Source organism: Rhinolophus hipposideros (assembly GCF_964194185.1).
Source record: "Rhinolophus hipposideros genome assembly, chromosome: 3".
Lineage (NCBI taxonomy): Eukaryota > Metazoa > Chordata > Mammalia > Chiroptera > Rhinolophidae > Rhinolophus > Rhinolophus hipposideros.
In genome coordinates this window covers 106,841,040-106,856,114 of record NC_138049.1, presented here as the reverse complement: position 1 = coordinate 106,856,114, position 15,075 = coordinate 106,841,040, and the positions used below count along the sequence as shown (strand labels likewise).

The 15,075-nt window shown below is 54.9% G+C and overlaps 4 protein-coding genes across 8 annotated transcripts; 2 read left to right on the top strand and 2 right to left on the bottom strand.

Moving 5' to 3' along the window:
- Positions 1-1,330: 1,330 nt before the first annotated feature.
- Positions 1,331-3,219, top strand: LY6G6D (lymphocyte antigen 6 family member G6D; the record flags this gene model as incomplete). Its single annotated transcript, XM_081039229.1, has 3 exons — positions 1,331-1,394; positions 1,489-1,638; positions 2,987-3,219. 3 exons carry the CDS (start codon positions 1,331-1,333, stop codon positions 3,217-3,219), a joined length of 447 nt encoding a protein of 148 aa, XP_080895355.1.
- A 1,296-nt stretch (positions 3,220-4,515) lies between these two features.
- LY6G6C (lymphocyte antigen 6 family member G6C) lies at positions 4,516-6,661 on the bottom strand (the record flags this gene model as incomplete). Its single annotated transcript, XM_081031556.1, has 3 exons — positions 4,516-4,730; positions 5,137-5,247; positions 6,610-6,661. The coding sequence occupies 3 exons, from the start codon at positions 6,659-6,661 to the stop codon at positions 4,516-4,518; spliced, it is 378 nt and encodes a 125-aa protein (XP_080887682.1).
- Positions 6,662-7,967: 1,306 nt separating this feature from the next.
- Positions 7,968-11,168, top strand: MPIG6B (megakaryocyte and platelet inhibitory receptor G6b; the record flags this gene model as incomplete). 3 transcript variants are annotated; one of them, XM_081044369.1, is made up of 6 exons in its annotated part: positions 7,968-8,053; positions 8,249-8,596; positions 8,745-8,835; positions 9,184-9,224; positions 9,343-9,441; positions 9,564-11,168. In XM_081044369.1, 5 exons carry the CDS (start codon positions 7,993-7,995, stop codon positions 9,411-9,413), a joined length of 612 nt encoding a protein of 203 aa, XP_080900495.1. The 3 variants fall into 3 exon arrangements, with proteins under 3 accessions (XP_080900495.1, XP_080900494.1, XP_080900496.1); XM_081044368.1 differs by having other exon boundaries at positions 7,993-8,053; positions 9,362-9,441; XM_081044370.1 differs by lacking the exon at positions 8,745-8,835 and having other exon boundaries at positions 7,993-8,053; positions 9,564-9,668.
- DDAH2 (DDAH family member 2, ADMA-independent) lies at positions 10,217-14,770 on the bottom strand. Of its 3 annotated transcripts, none has more exons than XM_081044367.1 (7): positions 14,556-14,770; positions 13,366-13,728; positions 13,151-13,250; positions 12,955-13,028; positions 12,666-12,785; positions 12,006-12,155; positions 10,217-11,814 (listed from the first exon to the last, which is right to left on the bottom strand). In XM_081044367.1, the coding sequence occupies exons 2-7, from the start codon at positions 13,660-13,662 to the stop codon at positions 11,698-11,700; spliced, it is 858 nt and encodes a 285-aa protein (XP_080900493.1). In that variant the 5' UTR covers positions 13,663-13,728; positions 14,556-14,770; the 3' UTR covers positions 10,217-11,697. The 3 variants fall into 3 exon arrangements, with proteins under 3 accessions (XP_080900493.1, XP_080900491.1, XP_080900492.1); XM_081044365.1 differs by lacking the exon at positions 14,556-14,770 and adding an exon at positions 13,881-14,305; XM_081044366.1 differs by lacking the exon at positions 14,556-14,770 and having other exon boundaries at positions 13,366-13,829.
- Positions 14,771-15,075: the final 305 nt, after the last annotated feature.

Sequence of the window (15,075 nt, the reverse complement as noted above, 5' to 3'; positions counted from 1 at the left end):
GGGACCAGATTCCCCAGCCGGAGCTGGAGCTGCAGGAGCCCTGGCTCCTGTGCACCACTTTCCCTGCCCCCTACTGAAATCTGCTCTTGCCTTGAGGGTCTTCTCTGTTCTCTCAGCTGTATCTGGGATCCAGCGTTGTGTCTGTCACCTTCCCTCCTACTCCTCTCCCTTCCCCACTCTTGTCTCAGGCTGTTTGCACTCTCAGCTGTCTCCTTATCTTTGCTTTCTCTGCCTTTTCCCCCTGTGTGCATTTAAGTCTCTTAGGGTCACCCTCCTAAACTGCGCTGGCCCAGATCTGTTTCAGTGTGGCATCAACATCCCCTCCCACCCACCCACACAAAACCAGCTGTTTAAGGGAGGGCCCCACCCAGCTTTAGATCCCTTTGATTCCCCCCTCCCCAAGCCTCAACATTCCTACCCCATAATTATCCCTCCCAGCTTTACTACCTGGGAGGAAAGAATTAGTCATGCTTGGGGTCAGAGGGACAGAAGTATTTCTACTGGGGCGGGGAATTTGTGGGGCTGGGGCATAGAAACTAGGAAGGGACGCAGGAATAAGTTTTGGGGGGCCATGGCAGAGTCTGGAAGACAGGTTTAAGAGACTGGGGAGGAGGAGAGCCACATCTGGAGAACAAGGGCAGGAATGTCCCAGGAGCAGTACGACTGGGGGTGGGGGGGAGGGAAGAGGAGACACAGCTATCCATCCAGCAGCAGTTTTCCAAAACTTTTTTTTTCAATCTCACGACCACTTCCGACTCTTAAAAATTACTGAAGACCCCAAAGAGCCTTTTTTTGTTTGAGTTACATTGACATTTACTATATTAGAAATGAAAACAGAACATTTTAAACAGGTTTGTTTCAAAGTTAAAATAATAAACTTACTACATGTAAACAAAACACAGTTTTGTGAAAAATAACTTCTTTCCCAACAACGCTTTACACTCAGGGAATCTATTTAGTGTCAGGCTTAATAAGATGGCTGGGTTTCATATGTGCTTCTACATTCCATCTGTTGGACAATGTGGTTTTGATTGAAGTAGATGAAGAAAATCTGACCTCACACAGGTATGTGGTTGGAAAAGGAAGACCATTGAGTACCGTCTTAAAGGGTCTTAGGGACCGCCAGGAGTTCTGGGTCCATAGTTTTAGGAGGAGTCTGGGGACTCCAGAGCATGCAGGTCCCCATGGGGCTCTGGTGCCCGCTGGGGGAGGCTCTTTCCTCCCTTTTTATTGCCCTATAAAGTCCAAGGCAAGGGGGATATAAGGCTAGCAAAGCAGGGCCAGGGAGGGGGTGGGAGGGCACAGCACCACCGACACGCCAGCACACACAATGAACCCCCACCTTGTCGGCGTGCTGCTCGGCACCCTGAACGCCCTGTGGGGGACTGCCGTGGGTAAGAAGGCAGCCAAGGCCCTTCTCACACAGCCTGTGCCCCTCCGCTGCGGTTTCCTGAGAGTCCAGGTCCCGCTCCTCCTCTCTCCTGCCAGGAAACCGCATGAGGTGCTCTGACTGCAGTGTTGGCGGCCCCAGCAGCTCCTGCAGCGAGATAGTGACCACCTGTGGTGAGGGCAACCGCTGTGGCTTCCTGGAGCACAAACCCCAACCAGGCCTGGGACAGAGCGAGCTATCTGAAAACCGTGAGTCCTCAGTTTCTCCCTCTTCCCCAGCCCTTTCCTGCTTCCAGAACCTTCCAGGCTGAGTCTGGGCCTGGGCAGATGGTGCCGCTGGTGGAGCAGAGCAGTCTGTAGTCCCTTCTGGCTCCTGGCACCAAGCCCCTCAGCAGCTTGCTGTCTGCTGTCCGAGTGGTGCCACCTGCCTCCTCATTGCCCTCCAGGATCTCATAGGCCCTTTCACACATGGTTGAAAAAGCTCTGTCCCTTGAAAGCAGGGACCAAAATATTCAATCAAACTTCAACTTTCATGCATCAGTTAAAGACCAAAGAGGTATGTGTTTTAATTTTTTACTTTTGAATTTTAGATGGACAGAAAAGTTATACAAATAGTACAGAGAATTTCCAGCTTCCTCTCATGTTGACCTCTGTGTGAGATGTCCATCTGTATAAGATGTGCCATTGTACAGTCGGCCCTTGAACAACTCAGGGGTTAGAGGCACCGTCCCCTGCGCAGTTGAAACTCCACATGTAACTTTTGAGTCCCTCAAGACTTAACTACAGTCTTCCCTTAGTATCTGAGGGGGATTGGTTCCACTACATCGCCCTCCACCCCCACGTGTATCCCCAAATCTTCTGATACTCAAGTCCCTTGTATAAAATGACGTAGAACGATGCGTACAGTCTGCCGCAGATCCCCAACCATGGTTTGAAAATACTGTCATCAGTCTGCGGTTGATTGAATCCGCAGATGCGAAACCCAGGGATACAGTGGGCTGACTGTGTATTTACTGAAAAAAATCTGCATATTAGTGGACCTGCGCAGTTTAAACCTGTGTTGTTCAAGGGCCAACTGTATAATTATCAAAATCAGAAAATAACATTGGTACAATACCACTAATTAATCTACAGACCTTATTCGATTTAGCCAGTTGTTCCACTCATGTCATTTCTGATCCAGGACTCAAACCAGAATCCCACATTGCATTTAGCTCTCATGTCATCTTAGTAGCCCCCAATCTGTGACAGTTCTGAATCTTTGTCTTCCATGACCTTGACAGTTTTGAAGAGTCCTGGTAAGTTATTTTATGGAATGCCCCGTAATTTGGATTTATTTGATATTTTCTCACGGTTGGACGGAGGTCATGAGCTTTCGGCAAGAATGCCATAGATGTCAGGTGATGTCGCTCCTTTTCAGTGCATCGCATCGGGGGCTCACAGTGTCAACGTGGTAACTCTGGTCACTTGCTTTTAGAGAGGTGTTTTTGGAGGGGGCAGAGAATCCCTTTGGGCTTCTTGAAATCCCATCTGCTCTGCCCAGAAGGCAAGTCCTCCAGCCAGGAGGCCAACACCCCAGTCTCATTCTCTCTCTCAGCCTTAGTGACCTTGCCTCATCACCATCCAGCCTGCGTGACAGCCCACCACTGCAATCGAGTGAGAACAGAGCTGGTGGGAGATGTGACTCACACACGCCACAGGGACTGCTGCGTCGGAGATCTGTGCAACGGGGCCGTGGCAAGAACTGTGGCCCCGGCCTACACTTTGGCTGTGTCAGCCATCGCCCTGGCCTGGGTCTTGCCAGGACTGTGGAGAGGGTGGTGGCAGTAGGGGACGGGAGCAAGGGAACAAAGGAGATCTGAGGTGAGGAGACACACACTCCTCTGTGAGCCATTAAAATCTATCAACCACTCGATCTGACTGGAAGATTCCATCTCTCTTTTGTTGATGGGAGGGCTGACGGAGTAATATAGGGGCATCAAGGCTCTAGTGTGGGGGTTACCAGCCATCAGTGGAGTTAGTTATGATGATGCACTCCTTAACAAACTGAACCCCAAAGAACAATGGAGAATCTGCCCTGAGTTACTCCTGGATCTTGTTGCTAGGGAGGACCTTCCTTAGTGCGAGGATCACTGACGGAGCAGGCTGGGGGCTGAGTGGGGGTCACCAGGAATCAATGAGCCTGGCTGTCTGGCGTGGTTCTCCTTTCCCCCCTTTGCAGCTTGGCTCCCAGTAGGACTCTTTCAAACTGAGAAAGGAAATAAATATAAGCCTGCAATAGAACAATTGCTCAGTGCCCACTCAGTACCCAGGCCAGCGGAGGCCTCTGACTCTGACACAAGGGACTGATACCTGGAAAGAGGGCCCTGCGTCCCATCTGCATGCAACTCTCCTCCCCTTCCTGGGAACCCTTACACCACGCGGCACATCCTTCTTGGCTGTACATCAGAGGCGTGGCCTAAATTTAAGATAAGGATTGTTTCTCCAAACACTGGGACCTGTGTGCCACCCCCAGATACTGGAGAGGAACATGGAGGCCTGAAAAACCTGTTTCTCTATTTGTCCCAACCTGGGAAACTCCCCGAAGGAATTGGGGGTGGAGGGGTGAGAGTGTTACTTCCTGGGAGGGGGCCTCTGACGATAGGTCTTCTAACAATAAATGTACCATTTAATGAAGACACAGACATTTATTACTCAAAATGGAAAGTGTTGAGCAAGGGGATGGCATACGAATGGCAGCCAGGGTTTGGGGAATCAGCCCATACAGTGAGGTCATTGGAGCCTTCACGGGGGACAGCACAGAAGTCCCATTTCAGGCCCAGGTCCCAATCCCTCTCCAAGTAGGGCACAGTAGAGTGCAGGACACAAAGTGGGGAGCCCTTCTAGGGGCCAATGGGGGATCTGGAATGGTCTAGGGAAATGGGAAGGGACTCGAGAAAAGCAGAGAGGAGGGCGTGGGGTAGAATATGGGTAAGAGACCACTGTCTAATTAAAGAAATGTGAAGGGTCCGGAGAAATGTTACTCTGAGCAAAGGGAGCTAGGGGGAGACCACTGAGGGAAGCCTGGGTACAGGGAGAGAGGCTCAGGTAAGGCATGTGGGAGGAGGGGCAGCCGTGGAGCGCATCTCAGTGCAGCAGCCAGAGGCCAAGGCCAGCCAGGGAGGTGAGGACCAGCAGGGCCAGGGCTGGCGCGAGCCGGGGCGCTGGGCTATTGCAGTTGTCCTTGCTGCAGCAGGTGGTGTTGTAGGTCAGCCCCAGCTTGTGGCTGGTTTGGTTGAAGGCCTCCCGACAGGGCTCTTCTGCTGTGCCACAGCGAAGGTTGGAGAAAACCCACATCTTACCTGGGGGTAAGAGTGGGCAATGGGGTCAGCTGGAATGGGCAGCTGGCATGCCTGTGTCCACCTCCCCACCGCGTGCACCCACCCAGGCTCTTCTTTCCTAACTGCCCCGGCTTTCCCCTTCTTTACACCCTGGCCCCTCATGCCAATCCTGGTCCTGTGGCTTTCTGGCCGTGCGGCCTTGGACCCATTACTGTCTCTTTCTGAGGCTGCTTTCCTACTTTATAGGGTTGTCATGAACATTAATTGAAACAATTTATGTAAAGACATAGAATGGGGCCTGACACATAATGATTCTTGGCCAAATGTTTTCACTGCTGTCATTCTCTGTTCCATCTCAGCCTCACCCCCAGCTGGGTCTCAGCGCCACCCATAGAGTCTCCTCTCCCCAGCAAAGAAGGGATATTACCGAGGTACACATTTGTTGTCAGGCATTTGTGTCCTGGCTCCAGGCGACAGGACTGCCGGTCCACACAGCCCAGCACAGGGACCTTGTAGCAGGAGTGACAGCGAATATCAGCTGGAAGACACAAGTCAGGCTTGAGGCGATGGGTTGTCTGACTCACCTGGGGCTGAGCCGAGCTGGGGGATAGGGTGGATAAGAGCCAATGAAGTAGGTGTTCTGACTTGTTTGGTCAGCACAGACAGAGCAGGTGAATGATAGAGAAAACGTGGAAGTGGGTGAAGGTGGAGTTGTTGCTCTGTGAACAGCCCACACCCTAAATATCTTCCTTCACTCCATCTGGGAATGAGTCAGGAGGGGCAGAGCTACCAACAAAAACACAGGACTGGGATAAGTGGAAAGTGAGACTCCATGGAGAAGAAATGGAGGAAGTAGGGGAGAAGATTAAGGAATTCAAAAGAGGTCACAGAGACTTGAAATAGGAAGAAATATTAAAAACAAGGATGTTACAACACTTGCACAAATGGCCCGGAACTTGAGGCTGGCAAGAAAGCCACCTGTGGCCAGCTTTAGCAATGTATTCTTCACCTCCTGGGCCCAACAGGCAGGTGGGATGAGGAACCTGAATGGAACCCTCTCATCCCAGGAGCTCTCTGACAGAAAGGGTTACTATCTGTGAGACAGATCACCAGATTCCGCGTGAGCACCTTAAAAATGGAAAGGGTGGGTACAGAAGGTGACACTCCTAAATTCCTGCCACAGCTAATTCAAGGTTTGGGCATGCAAGGTTTGGTGAAGGAGGGATTTGGTGGAGGAGCCAGGTGACTGCACCTCAGTGAAACCACCTCACCCTAGGGGTGAGCAGCCCTGGCATTCCCTCCCCAGAAGGCAAGGGAAATCTCCCCGGTTCCCTAGGATGTTCTAAGAAGTCATTGGCTCCCTCCAGAAAAGTTTGTGTCCCTGGGGGTATGTGCCCCAGGGAGGAACAGGAGGGAACTAGGAAAGGCCACAGAGTCCCTGATGGAGTAGATGGGAGGGGTGAGGTGCAAAAGGAGCTCTCAGCTGAATGCCTAGGTTTCTGGGAGGACACCTTGCCGAACAGAGAAGGAAGCAGGTAAGCTGGATCCTGGAGTGTTTTGTATTGGAGTGAGGCTGGCAGGGAAACTAAGAAGGGTTTCTGTCAGGGTTTCGAAGAAGGGGGAAACTTGGAGTGGGAAACGGGGGACTGGGAGCCCTGGCCATATAGAAGAGTGGGTCTTGGAGGTGGGGAGAAGTCTGAAGGATGGAGATGTGAGTCCTTGAGAAATTGAGCAAGGACCCTGCCACAGGGAGGCCTTGTTCTTCAGGCACAGGAGAGCTAAGCCAACTGGGGGCCGGGGTGCTTGGGGTCCTGAGTAGTGGGTAGTGGAGGGCAGCCAGTGAGGCTGGGCATGAAATTCCTGACTGGATCAACCAGGTCTTTGGGGCCCGGGTGCTCACCTGAGACCCAGCAGAGCAGAGAAGACAAGGTGAGCAGCAGCAGGCCTGTCATGGTGAGGGTCCTGAGAGTGGTGGCAACCGCAGCAGCTGACAGTAGATTTTCGGGGATCCAGCTCCGGGAGTTGAGTGGCCTTTTTGGAATTTATAATCCCAACGGTCCAGTCCCTCCCTTCTCTGCCTCTGGTGGCCCCTCCTTCCCCATTTATGCACAGCTGGCTGGGGAAAAGACCAGGGGTGGGGAGGGGCTAAACAGGACGGGGTGGGGGTGTGGGGATGGAAAGGGGGAAAGTGTAAGTGAACCATTTTGGTTCTTGGTTTCACGTCAAGACACCCCTCCTGGCGCCCAGCTGGCAGCCCTGCCTGCCCAGCCCTCTGAAGAAGCATCACCAAAAGCCCCTGCGATGTTAGTGGCTTTGTTAGTATCATCTGCTAGTTCCTGGGAAATGGACAATGGGGGTGGCCCAAGATGACTGCCAATTTTAGGTCCCTGGAGGTCATTGATAGGGACATGTGCGCAGAGATTTGGATGGAAGGAGCCAAATTAATCTCCATTCAACCCGCACTTGGTCTTCCCAACCCCTGCTCAGCTACAGGTTAAGGGAGTAGGGTTTGTGATGTCACCAAGGACCTCTGTGATGTCATAGCAGCAGAGGCATTGGCTGGGGCTGAGCTAAGGAGGCGCTGCCTAAGGCGCCCCCAAAGATTCTCAGGACCTTGCCGGGCTCCACTTGGGCTTGGTCTGACCTCGGTTGCTCCAGTCCCTTGAGGGCCAATGAAGACCTGGGTGTGGGGAGTACGAACCCGCTCCAAAGCGCCTTCCAAATCAAAACCTGCCGGTTTGGGTGAGGCTCTATGGCTGGGAGGGACAGCGTGGGCACAGAGAGGTGAGGTAGAAGTTCAATAAGAGTAGAAATAGTAATGACAATGGCAAGCACTTTGTGTTCCCATGTGTCAGTCATTGTTCTAGGCGTTTTATGTGAGCATGCACACGTAGTTCTCACAAGGTGTACGGCATAGGAGAGTCGCGTGCTTTTAGAGATGAGCAAACAGGTCCCGAGAAGTTAAGCTACTTGCCCATATCACGCAGCTAGTGGTAACTGGCAACGTCAGGCTTTGAATTCAGTGGGAATTCGTGGTGCTGTGACCACTGCTCCGCTGCAGCCTGCAGCTGTTAAAAGCGTGAGAAAATGCTGTGTACACAGCCGGAGCACGAATTTGCAGCCTGGCTGTGCACTTGCCTGCGAGGGATCCCGGCAGCTGGAGGCCCCGCCCCCCTCTTATCGGAGCCCCCAGACCCGCGGATCCTCCCTTCTCCCCCACTCCCATTTCCCTCCGGTCTCCTGTGCTGATTCACTCGCCTCCTCTCCCCCCCACATCCCAGCCATGGCCCTGGTTCTGCAGCTGCTACTGCTGCTGCTGTCCAGGGCACAGGGGGACCCCGGAGGTAAGCCATCCCTGAGAAAATCGGGATGAACAAGGAAAGACTTAGGAGGGGAGGGGGACCTGGGGGCTGGGATGTGGGTGGGAAGGTACAGGATAGTGGGACAGCAGTGGAGAGGGGAGAGTGAGGAGATGGGAGGGAGGGGGGTTGTCTCGCCCTGTGGACCTGACCTTAACCACTGCCCCCGGACTCCCCTAGTTCCCTTGGACGGCCACCCTGGGGACCGGGTGAATCTCTCCTGCATAGGGGTCTCGCATCCCACCCGCTGGGCCTGGGCGCCTACTTTCCCAGCCTGTAAGGGCCTGTCCAAAGGACGCCGCCCGTTCCTGTGGGCCTCTTCGAGCGGGATCCCCACCGTGTCTCCTAGCCAGCCGTTTGCTGGCCGCCTACGTGCCCTGGACCCTGGTATCCGGCGGCTGGAGCTGCTTCTGAGCGCGGGGGACTCGGGCACCTTTATCTGCAAAGGCCGCCACGACGACGAGAGCCGTACGGTGCTTCACGTGCTGGGGGACAGTGCCGATTGCAAGGCTCCGGGGCCTAGCCAGGGTAGGTCGAAGCCTTCCAGCACAGGGGGACTTAACTCGGACACACATCCCCGGCAGGGTGGGGGACCTTGGTGGTCGATTCCTGAGCGGGAGAGGCAGCCGTCTTTCCCCGCACCCCTGACCGCGGTTCCACTACCCCTTTCCCCCAGGGTCCGTGTATCCCCAGCTCCTTATCCCACTGCTGGGCGCGGGCCTAGTGCTGGGACTCGGAGCGTTGGGCGTGGTCTACTGGCAGCGCAGGTGAGAGCGAGGGGCGGGGCATGGTTTAATGGGGCGTGACCAGAGGCGGGAGGCAGGACCAGAAGTTTCGCGGACAAAAGCTAGACCGGGAGCCTTGGGGTGTGGTTTGGAGAATGGGGGAAATCAGAACTTGGGGGCGAGGCCACAGGCTGGTGGGTGGTGCCATGGCTCGGGAAGAGAAAGGGGAGCAGGATAAGGGCGTGGGGGGGACTACATGTCGGGGTGGAGCCTAAGTTGTTTTGCGGGTCAGAGCCTGCAAGTTGCTGGGTTGTGGTTGGCGCGGCCTCGAGCCGAGAACAAGCAAGACAAGACTGGTGGCTCTCAAAGACTATTCTGCATCCCTAACAGGCGCTCGCCCCCGCCCCCGCTTCGACCAGTCCCCAGATTTGGTGAGACTAACTCCACCCCATTTTCCTTTTCCTACCCGCACATTCCCCACCCCTCAATTCCTGAGTCTCAGCCCTTGCTGGGAGCGGACAAGTTGGTCACCTACTCTCAATCCTTCAGCTGTGTCCCCCTCACATAGCTCCACTTGTGAAAGCGGAACCCCAGAGGCCAGTAAAGGAGGAGGAACCTAAGATTGCAGGGGACCTGGACCAGGAGCCGGTAAGGGCTTGGGGATGGGAGGGGACAGGCCAGAATCCCTGAGAAAAGTGGACCAAGATTGACAGAGGCCTGGCGGGGCGTCACACTTCTGAGACCCTCCTGTCTTCCTCCCCACCCTTTAGAGCCTGCTCTACGCAGACCTGGATCGTATGGCCCTCAGAAGGCCTCGCCAGTTGCCCCCTGTGGTCCCTTCTGATGCCTCCACCATCTATGCGGTTGTAGTTTGAAGGAAAGCCCTTACTTCAAACCTCACAAGCTGAGGCTCCCGACTCTCCATAACCTTCTCACCCCAAACCTTTCCCCTGAAAAAGGTAGACTGGGAGTCAGGACACCTGGGTTCCAGGCTCTGCCGCTGATTTTGATCCTTCAGTTGCCCCACCTCTCATTACTTCAGTTACTCCATGTCTCCTTCACCACTGCTATCCTCTGTCTAAACCTCATCAAGCCCTGTCTCACCACGTTAAGACATCAACCACTCCTAGATAGTTGTCCCATCTCTCCCCTTCCCTTCACAGTCAAGCTCTTTGAACCAGGGGCCTACACCTATCTCTTCCATTTTCTTCTCCTTCACTCCACTCCCATGAGGCTGCCAGTGATGTCCTAATGGCCACACCCAGTAGACATTTTTTAGCATTCATCTGGCTTGACCTTTGATCGCTCCCTTCTTTAAGCTGTTTTACTTTAATGCTGGTGTGTTCCTTCTGGATTTCTCTTCCTTTCTCCCTACCCCCATGGTACTCCCTACCATTCTAGGTTTGTCTCTTTCTTTATCTGCCTTCTCCGTCTTCTGGGAAGCTGTCATCCACTGCCAGCCCTCAGCCCTCATCTCAGCAAATGACACCCAGAACTCTCTCCAACTCAGATCTCAGATATGGGATTTCCAAATTGTCCCTCAGACATCCCTGCCCTAGGCATTTTGCACACAGCATGTCCCAAGCCACTTACTTAACCCTCCTCTGCATTCTCTCTTGATCAACCCACTTGCCCAAGCCAGAAACTGGGAGTCATGCAGACCTCCTTCCTCTCACTCTCAATGAACTAAGTCCTGCTGTTCTATTTTAATGTCACTGTCAAATCCACACCCTCTTCACTCCCAGCACTGCCACCTGAATGTACTCTCCTCATTTCCTCTTTGGATTTCCCATAGCCCCACCTCATCCCTCTGCCCTTGCCCTCCGCTCTGAAGCCAGAGAGATCCTTCCCAAATACTGACCTGCTCCTAACAGCCTGTGTTTCAGAACTGTAGTATTTCTTCCCTTAACCTTCAGCTCTGGGCCCATGGACGTTGGTGTGGGGGACAAGGTGCTACAGCACTTGCCTACCTACTCTCCAGGCTTCTCTCCGTCATACCACATGCACACAACATGCCAGTCTTAGAGAAATTCTCCCCAGGCCCCAAATGCTGTTTGCTGTTGTCCAGCACAATTCCTTCATGGATTACCTTTTTCCCTCCTCCCCACTACCTGCCTGGCTAATCCTTCTTTATCCTCAGGACTCAGTTCAAGTGTAGCCTTCTGGGATGCCATCCCTGACCCTCTTTGCCCCCCTGCATACATTTTGATGTCCTGGAAGTTCCCTTATTTCTCTCATAGTACCAGCCTCCTGTGAATTGTTCCATCACAACCCGTATTTGAATTTGTAAGACATTTTCGTGTATTGTGAGTTCCCTGATGTCAGGAGACTGACCTTTTTCATATCACTGCTAAGCCTCAGTAAATGATTGAATGAAAATTAATATCCCTAGAAGTGTCATTTCTTTCTCTCTATCAACTAGGGATGGGCTGGTAATCTACCAGTCTCTGAATCATCTGACATAAATTCAATGAGTGATTCACCCATACTCTCTCTTCTTCCCTGTACATGTTCCCCACAATAGAAATTCTATTCCGTCCATCTCACGCCCAAGCACCTATGACAGGGCTGGGCAATAAGACAGTAAGTGCCTAATGAGGGTTTGACGAATGAAAGAGGCCTCCTTCCCAGTACTATCCCCAACCTCAGGTTTCAACCCTGCCCCTGTCCCTCTACCAAGACACCAGCCACAGTCCAGTCTAAAAGGTCAGTTCTGTTTTATTAGTTCTGGGGGAGAGGACTCACTCTGTGGCCTCTATCCTTTTTCCCACACTATGCCCTCCCCCTATCTTGAGTCCCTCTCCCCACTACTAACTATTCACCAATCCTCTGTCTCACCTTCCTTCCTCTTCTTCCCCCTATGCTGCCCTACCCCTGGCCAGCCAGGACCACAAAACCAGGCCCTCAGCTGTGGGGCCGTGTGCTGAGGACCAGGCAGAGGGAGCTGAGCCCCGCGCCTGCCTTCTCCAGTTCTGAGCAGGACACAGGTACCAGGGTGACATCGGACAGCTTCTGTAGTGCCTACAGGGAGGACATGGAGTGAGAGATAGGAGTGAGACCCTGAGGCCACAGGCAGGCCCGCCCCTCTGCCTCCAGCTCAGAGCAGTCCCACCCGGGCTTCTAGAAAAGGTACCCCTCCTTCCTCCCACTAGGAAGGCCTGAGACTCCTTTCTTTGGTTGTTGTTGGGAATGGAGCCCCTGCCTTCCCTCACCTCCTGGCTGTTGGGCAGGTCCCCACCTCCGCGGTGCAGGAGGAAAGGGGGCACACCAGGCAACCCAGGACGCAGAAAGAGACAGTCAGCAGCTGCGTCGTCTGGGAGGGTCAGGGAGGCATAGGGGTGGTCTGTCAACACGGCCATTGCCTGGGGCAGAGGAAGGAGGAAGCAGGAAGCATTCAAGTCTCAGAGCCTCTCCATAACTGAGCCTGGCTGCCCTACCACAACTAGGGTTGGGGACAATTACAGTGGTGGAATAATAAGGACAGCAAGCACAAAGGACTTATTGTGTGTCAGAAGCTGTTCTAAGCACTTTAGTTACCTCTGCTAATTTCCACCTCAGACTCACATGAAGTTCTTTCCACCTGTAACTAACTTCTCCCCTTCTTCAGCCCCCACCCGTCAGTCTCATCCATCCTTTAAGTCACAGCTTAGAGGCCACCTTTGGGGATTTTTTAAAGAGGATGTTAATTGACCTTGTTCCCGGGTTTCCCAGCTCCCTGTTTCACTATACTAACTTGTTTTCTCGTGTGTTTTCACAGTAGATGGACCTCTGTGAAGGTAGTAGGGGCTGGAGCTAATTCTCCTCGGCTCCCAGGCCCGGAACCACACCCACTTTCACCCAATCTGCCCCACCCCAGCCCTGCCCCTCCTCACCCTGACAGCTTTTTGGGCAGCGTCGCTGCTACCGGCCACCACAGTGCGGGGTCCCCCCATGCCACAGAAGCCGCGCAGATGGGAGGAGCTCGATACCGGCACTGTGGAGACAGCGAAGTCCTAGGGAGAACAAGGGAAAGTAGGCAGGGACATGGGGGGGAGGCTGAGGGGTTACCCTTAAACACAGGCTGCCCTCAGCCTCTCCCTCCTCAGCACCGCCCTCCCCAGGCCCTTCTGACCCCCCTCCGCTCCCCGCTGCTTCCCGCCCAAGGCTGGTCCCGCTCCTCACCCGGAACGTGTCTGCCACGATCTCTGCTCCTCGGTGATTAGTCCACTTGGAGAGGCCTACGAAAAACTCCCGGCCTGAGGCCACAGAGGTTTGAGGGCGAGAGGAAATGAGTTGGAAACAAGACCTGAGGTGGCCCAGTCTTTCAAACTCTGCTTCCTTGGGCCAACCCCCAGGGGTGCTGGCACCCCAGCCTCACCGGTAAAGAGAACATCGGTGCCATCCAGCGTCGCGTTCTCATCCCCCATCTCCACTATTCGGAGCCCCAGGTCCTGGAGGGCTTTGCGGACCCCATCCACCTTAAAGCAAGAGAAGAGGGCGAGGGGCTGAGAAAATGTCACCCCCAATTCTTCCCTAAAGCCTCGGATGTCCAGTTCCTCACTTCTCCCTACCCCCATTCACCTTGGTGCTCACCTCTGGCCTGCGGGCAGGACTCCAAGGCCGCGTGATCAGGGCCGTGTCCCCTTGGATCACCGCGGTGTCACCGAGCAGCGGTCCCAGCGGCAGCGACTCTTCAGGAGGCAATTCTAGCAGCTGCAGCCCCAACCGCTGCCTCAGTTTACCCCCCAGTACCCCATGCTCCCTCTGAGCTTTGGCCAGGTCCAGAACCGGGATGCCAGCCCCCGCACCCTCCCCCGACGCCAGGCTTTCCGGGACCCCCCGGATCAGGGCATGGGAGCAGCGGCCCAGCCCTTCCCCTGGCGTCCCCATCCCATCCACACAGACTCCTCCTCCAGCCGCGCTGATTTCTTAGTTTCTTCTTTTTATTTCACCTGTCTGTGAGAAGAGACAGAATGGGGGAGACAGAGAAAGAGACATGCATTGAAGGCGTAGGGGGTGGTTAAGAACGCCAGGGTCTTCCTCCTGCCATCTCAGGCGCCCCTCCCACTCTTCCCCACCCCCTACAGAGACCTTCCTCTCCTGCCTACCCCATTCCACCCGCACGCTCGCGGGTCTTCTGCTTTAGGGCGAGTCGGAGAAGCAAGACCAGGATCCCCTAATCTCCAAAACACCTGTTGCCCCTACTCGGGGGCTTCGTGAGGTTCCTGCCCGGCGCCCCTCTTGGCAGCCGCTAGGATGCGCTCACTCCCCAAAAATGCAGCGGCCCCGCCCCCTTAACCCTCAGCTGCTCGCTACTGTAGGGAACCGAAAGGCGGCGAGGAACCCACAGGGGTTACGGGACAGGAGACAACTGGGGGGAGAGGACCTGGGGGATGGAAGTCTTGGATGTCTGAATGAGAAAGGGAGAGAGGGGCAAGGTGGGAGGAATTAGAGCCTAAGGAGTTAAACATCCTCTCCACCCCGCCCCGTCTCTCTGCCCCTAGCGCGACCCAGTATAAACCAGACCGAGTCCCGGAGGACTGGGAGAGGTCTAAAGCGAAATTTGAGGGGCGGGGAAACGGGGGCGTGGTTCCGGGGAGCGGGAGCCACTCCGGGTTCCAGGACTCGGTCCCCTGCTCTCCCGGTCTTTTCCCCCAAGTCCACCCCACTCAGTTCCGCACCCAAATGTCGGCCCCCGGCACTGTCCGACGCAGGCAAGGGCCCGACATCCCCGGGCTCCGGCCCCAACGGGGCCCAGGGAACACCTCCCACCCCCGACTCACCTCCAGCTGCCACCCCCACTCCTGCAGCTCTGTGATCTTGGCTGGCCTCCCACCCCCAACCCCAGGACAGAGTTGGTGAAGAGTCCTAGTCTTCAAGTCTCGGGGACTGGAGCTTTGGCTTTGAGGGGTCCCTGCGTAGGCAAGCTCAAATACTAAGGTGGGGCGGGGGCGCGACGGTCTGGCGGCTCCAGGGCATTGTCTAAGCGGGACGGGGCGGGGCTCCTCGAGGCCACGCCCATTCCGCCCTCCTATGCCGCGCCCATTCCACAGGGATTGTGCCCCTCCTTTCTGAACTCGCCCCGCCGTTCGAGCACTGCCCCCGCCCACCCAAACCTGGCCCCCACTGAAGGCAGGGCTACAAAAGCGACAGGGAGCGGAGTGCAAGACAGCTCGACGATGGACTGGCGGATTAAAAAAGAAAAACGCACAGCAAGCACCCCTCTTCTAAATTCCTGGCTTCAGCTCTGAGCTCAAGGTCACTTGACTCACCATTCCATGTTACCCACATTTCCAGCACGCT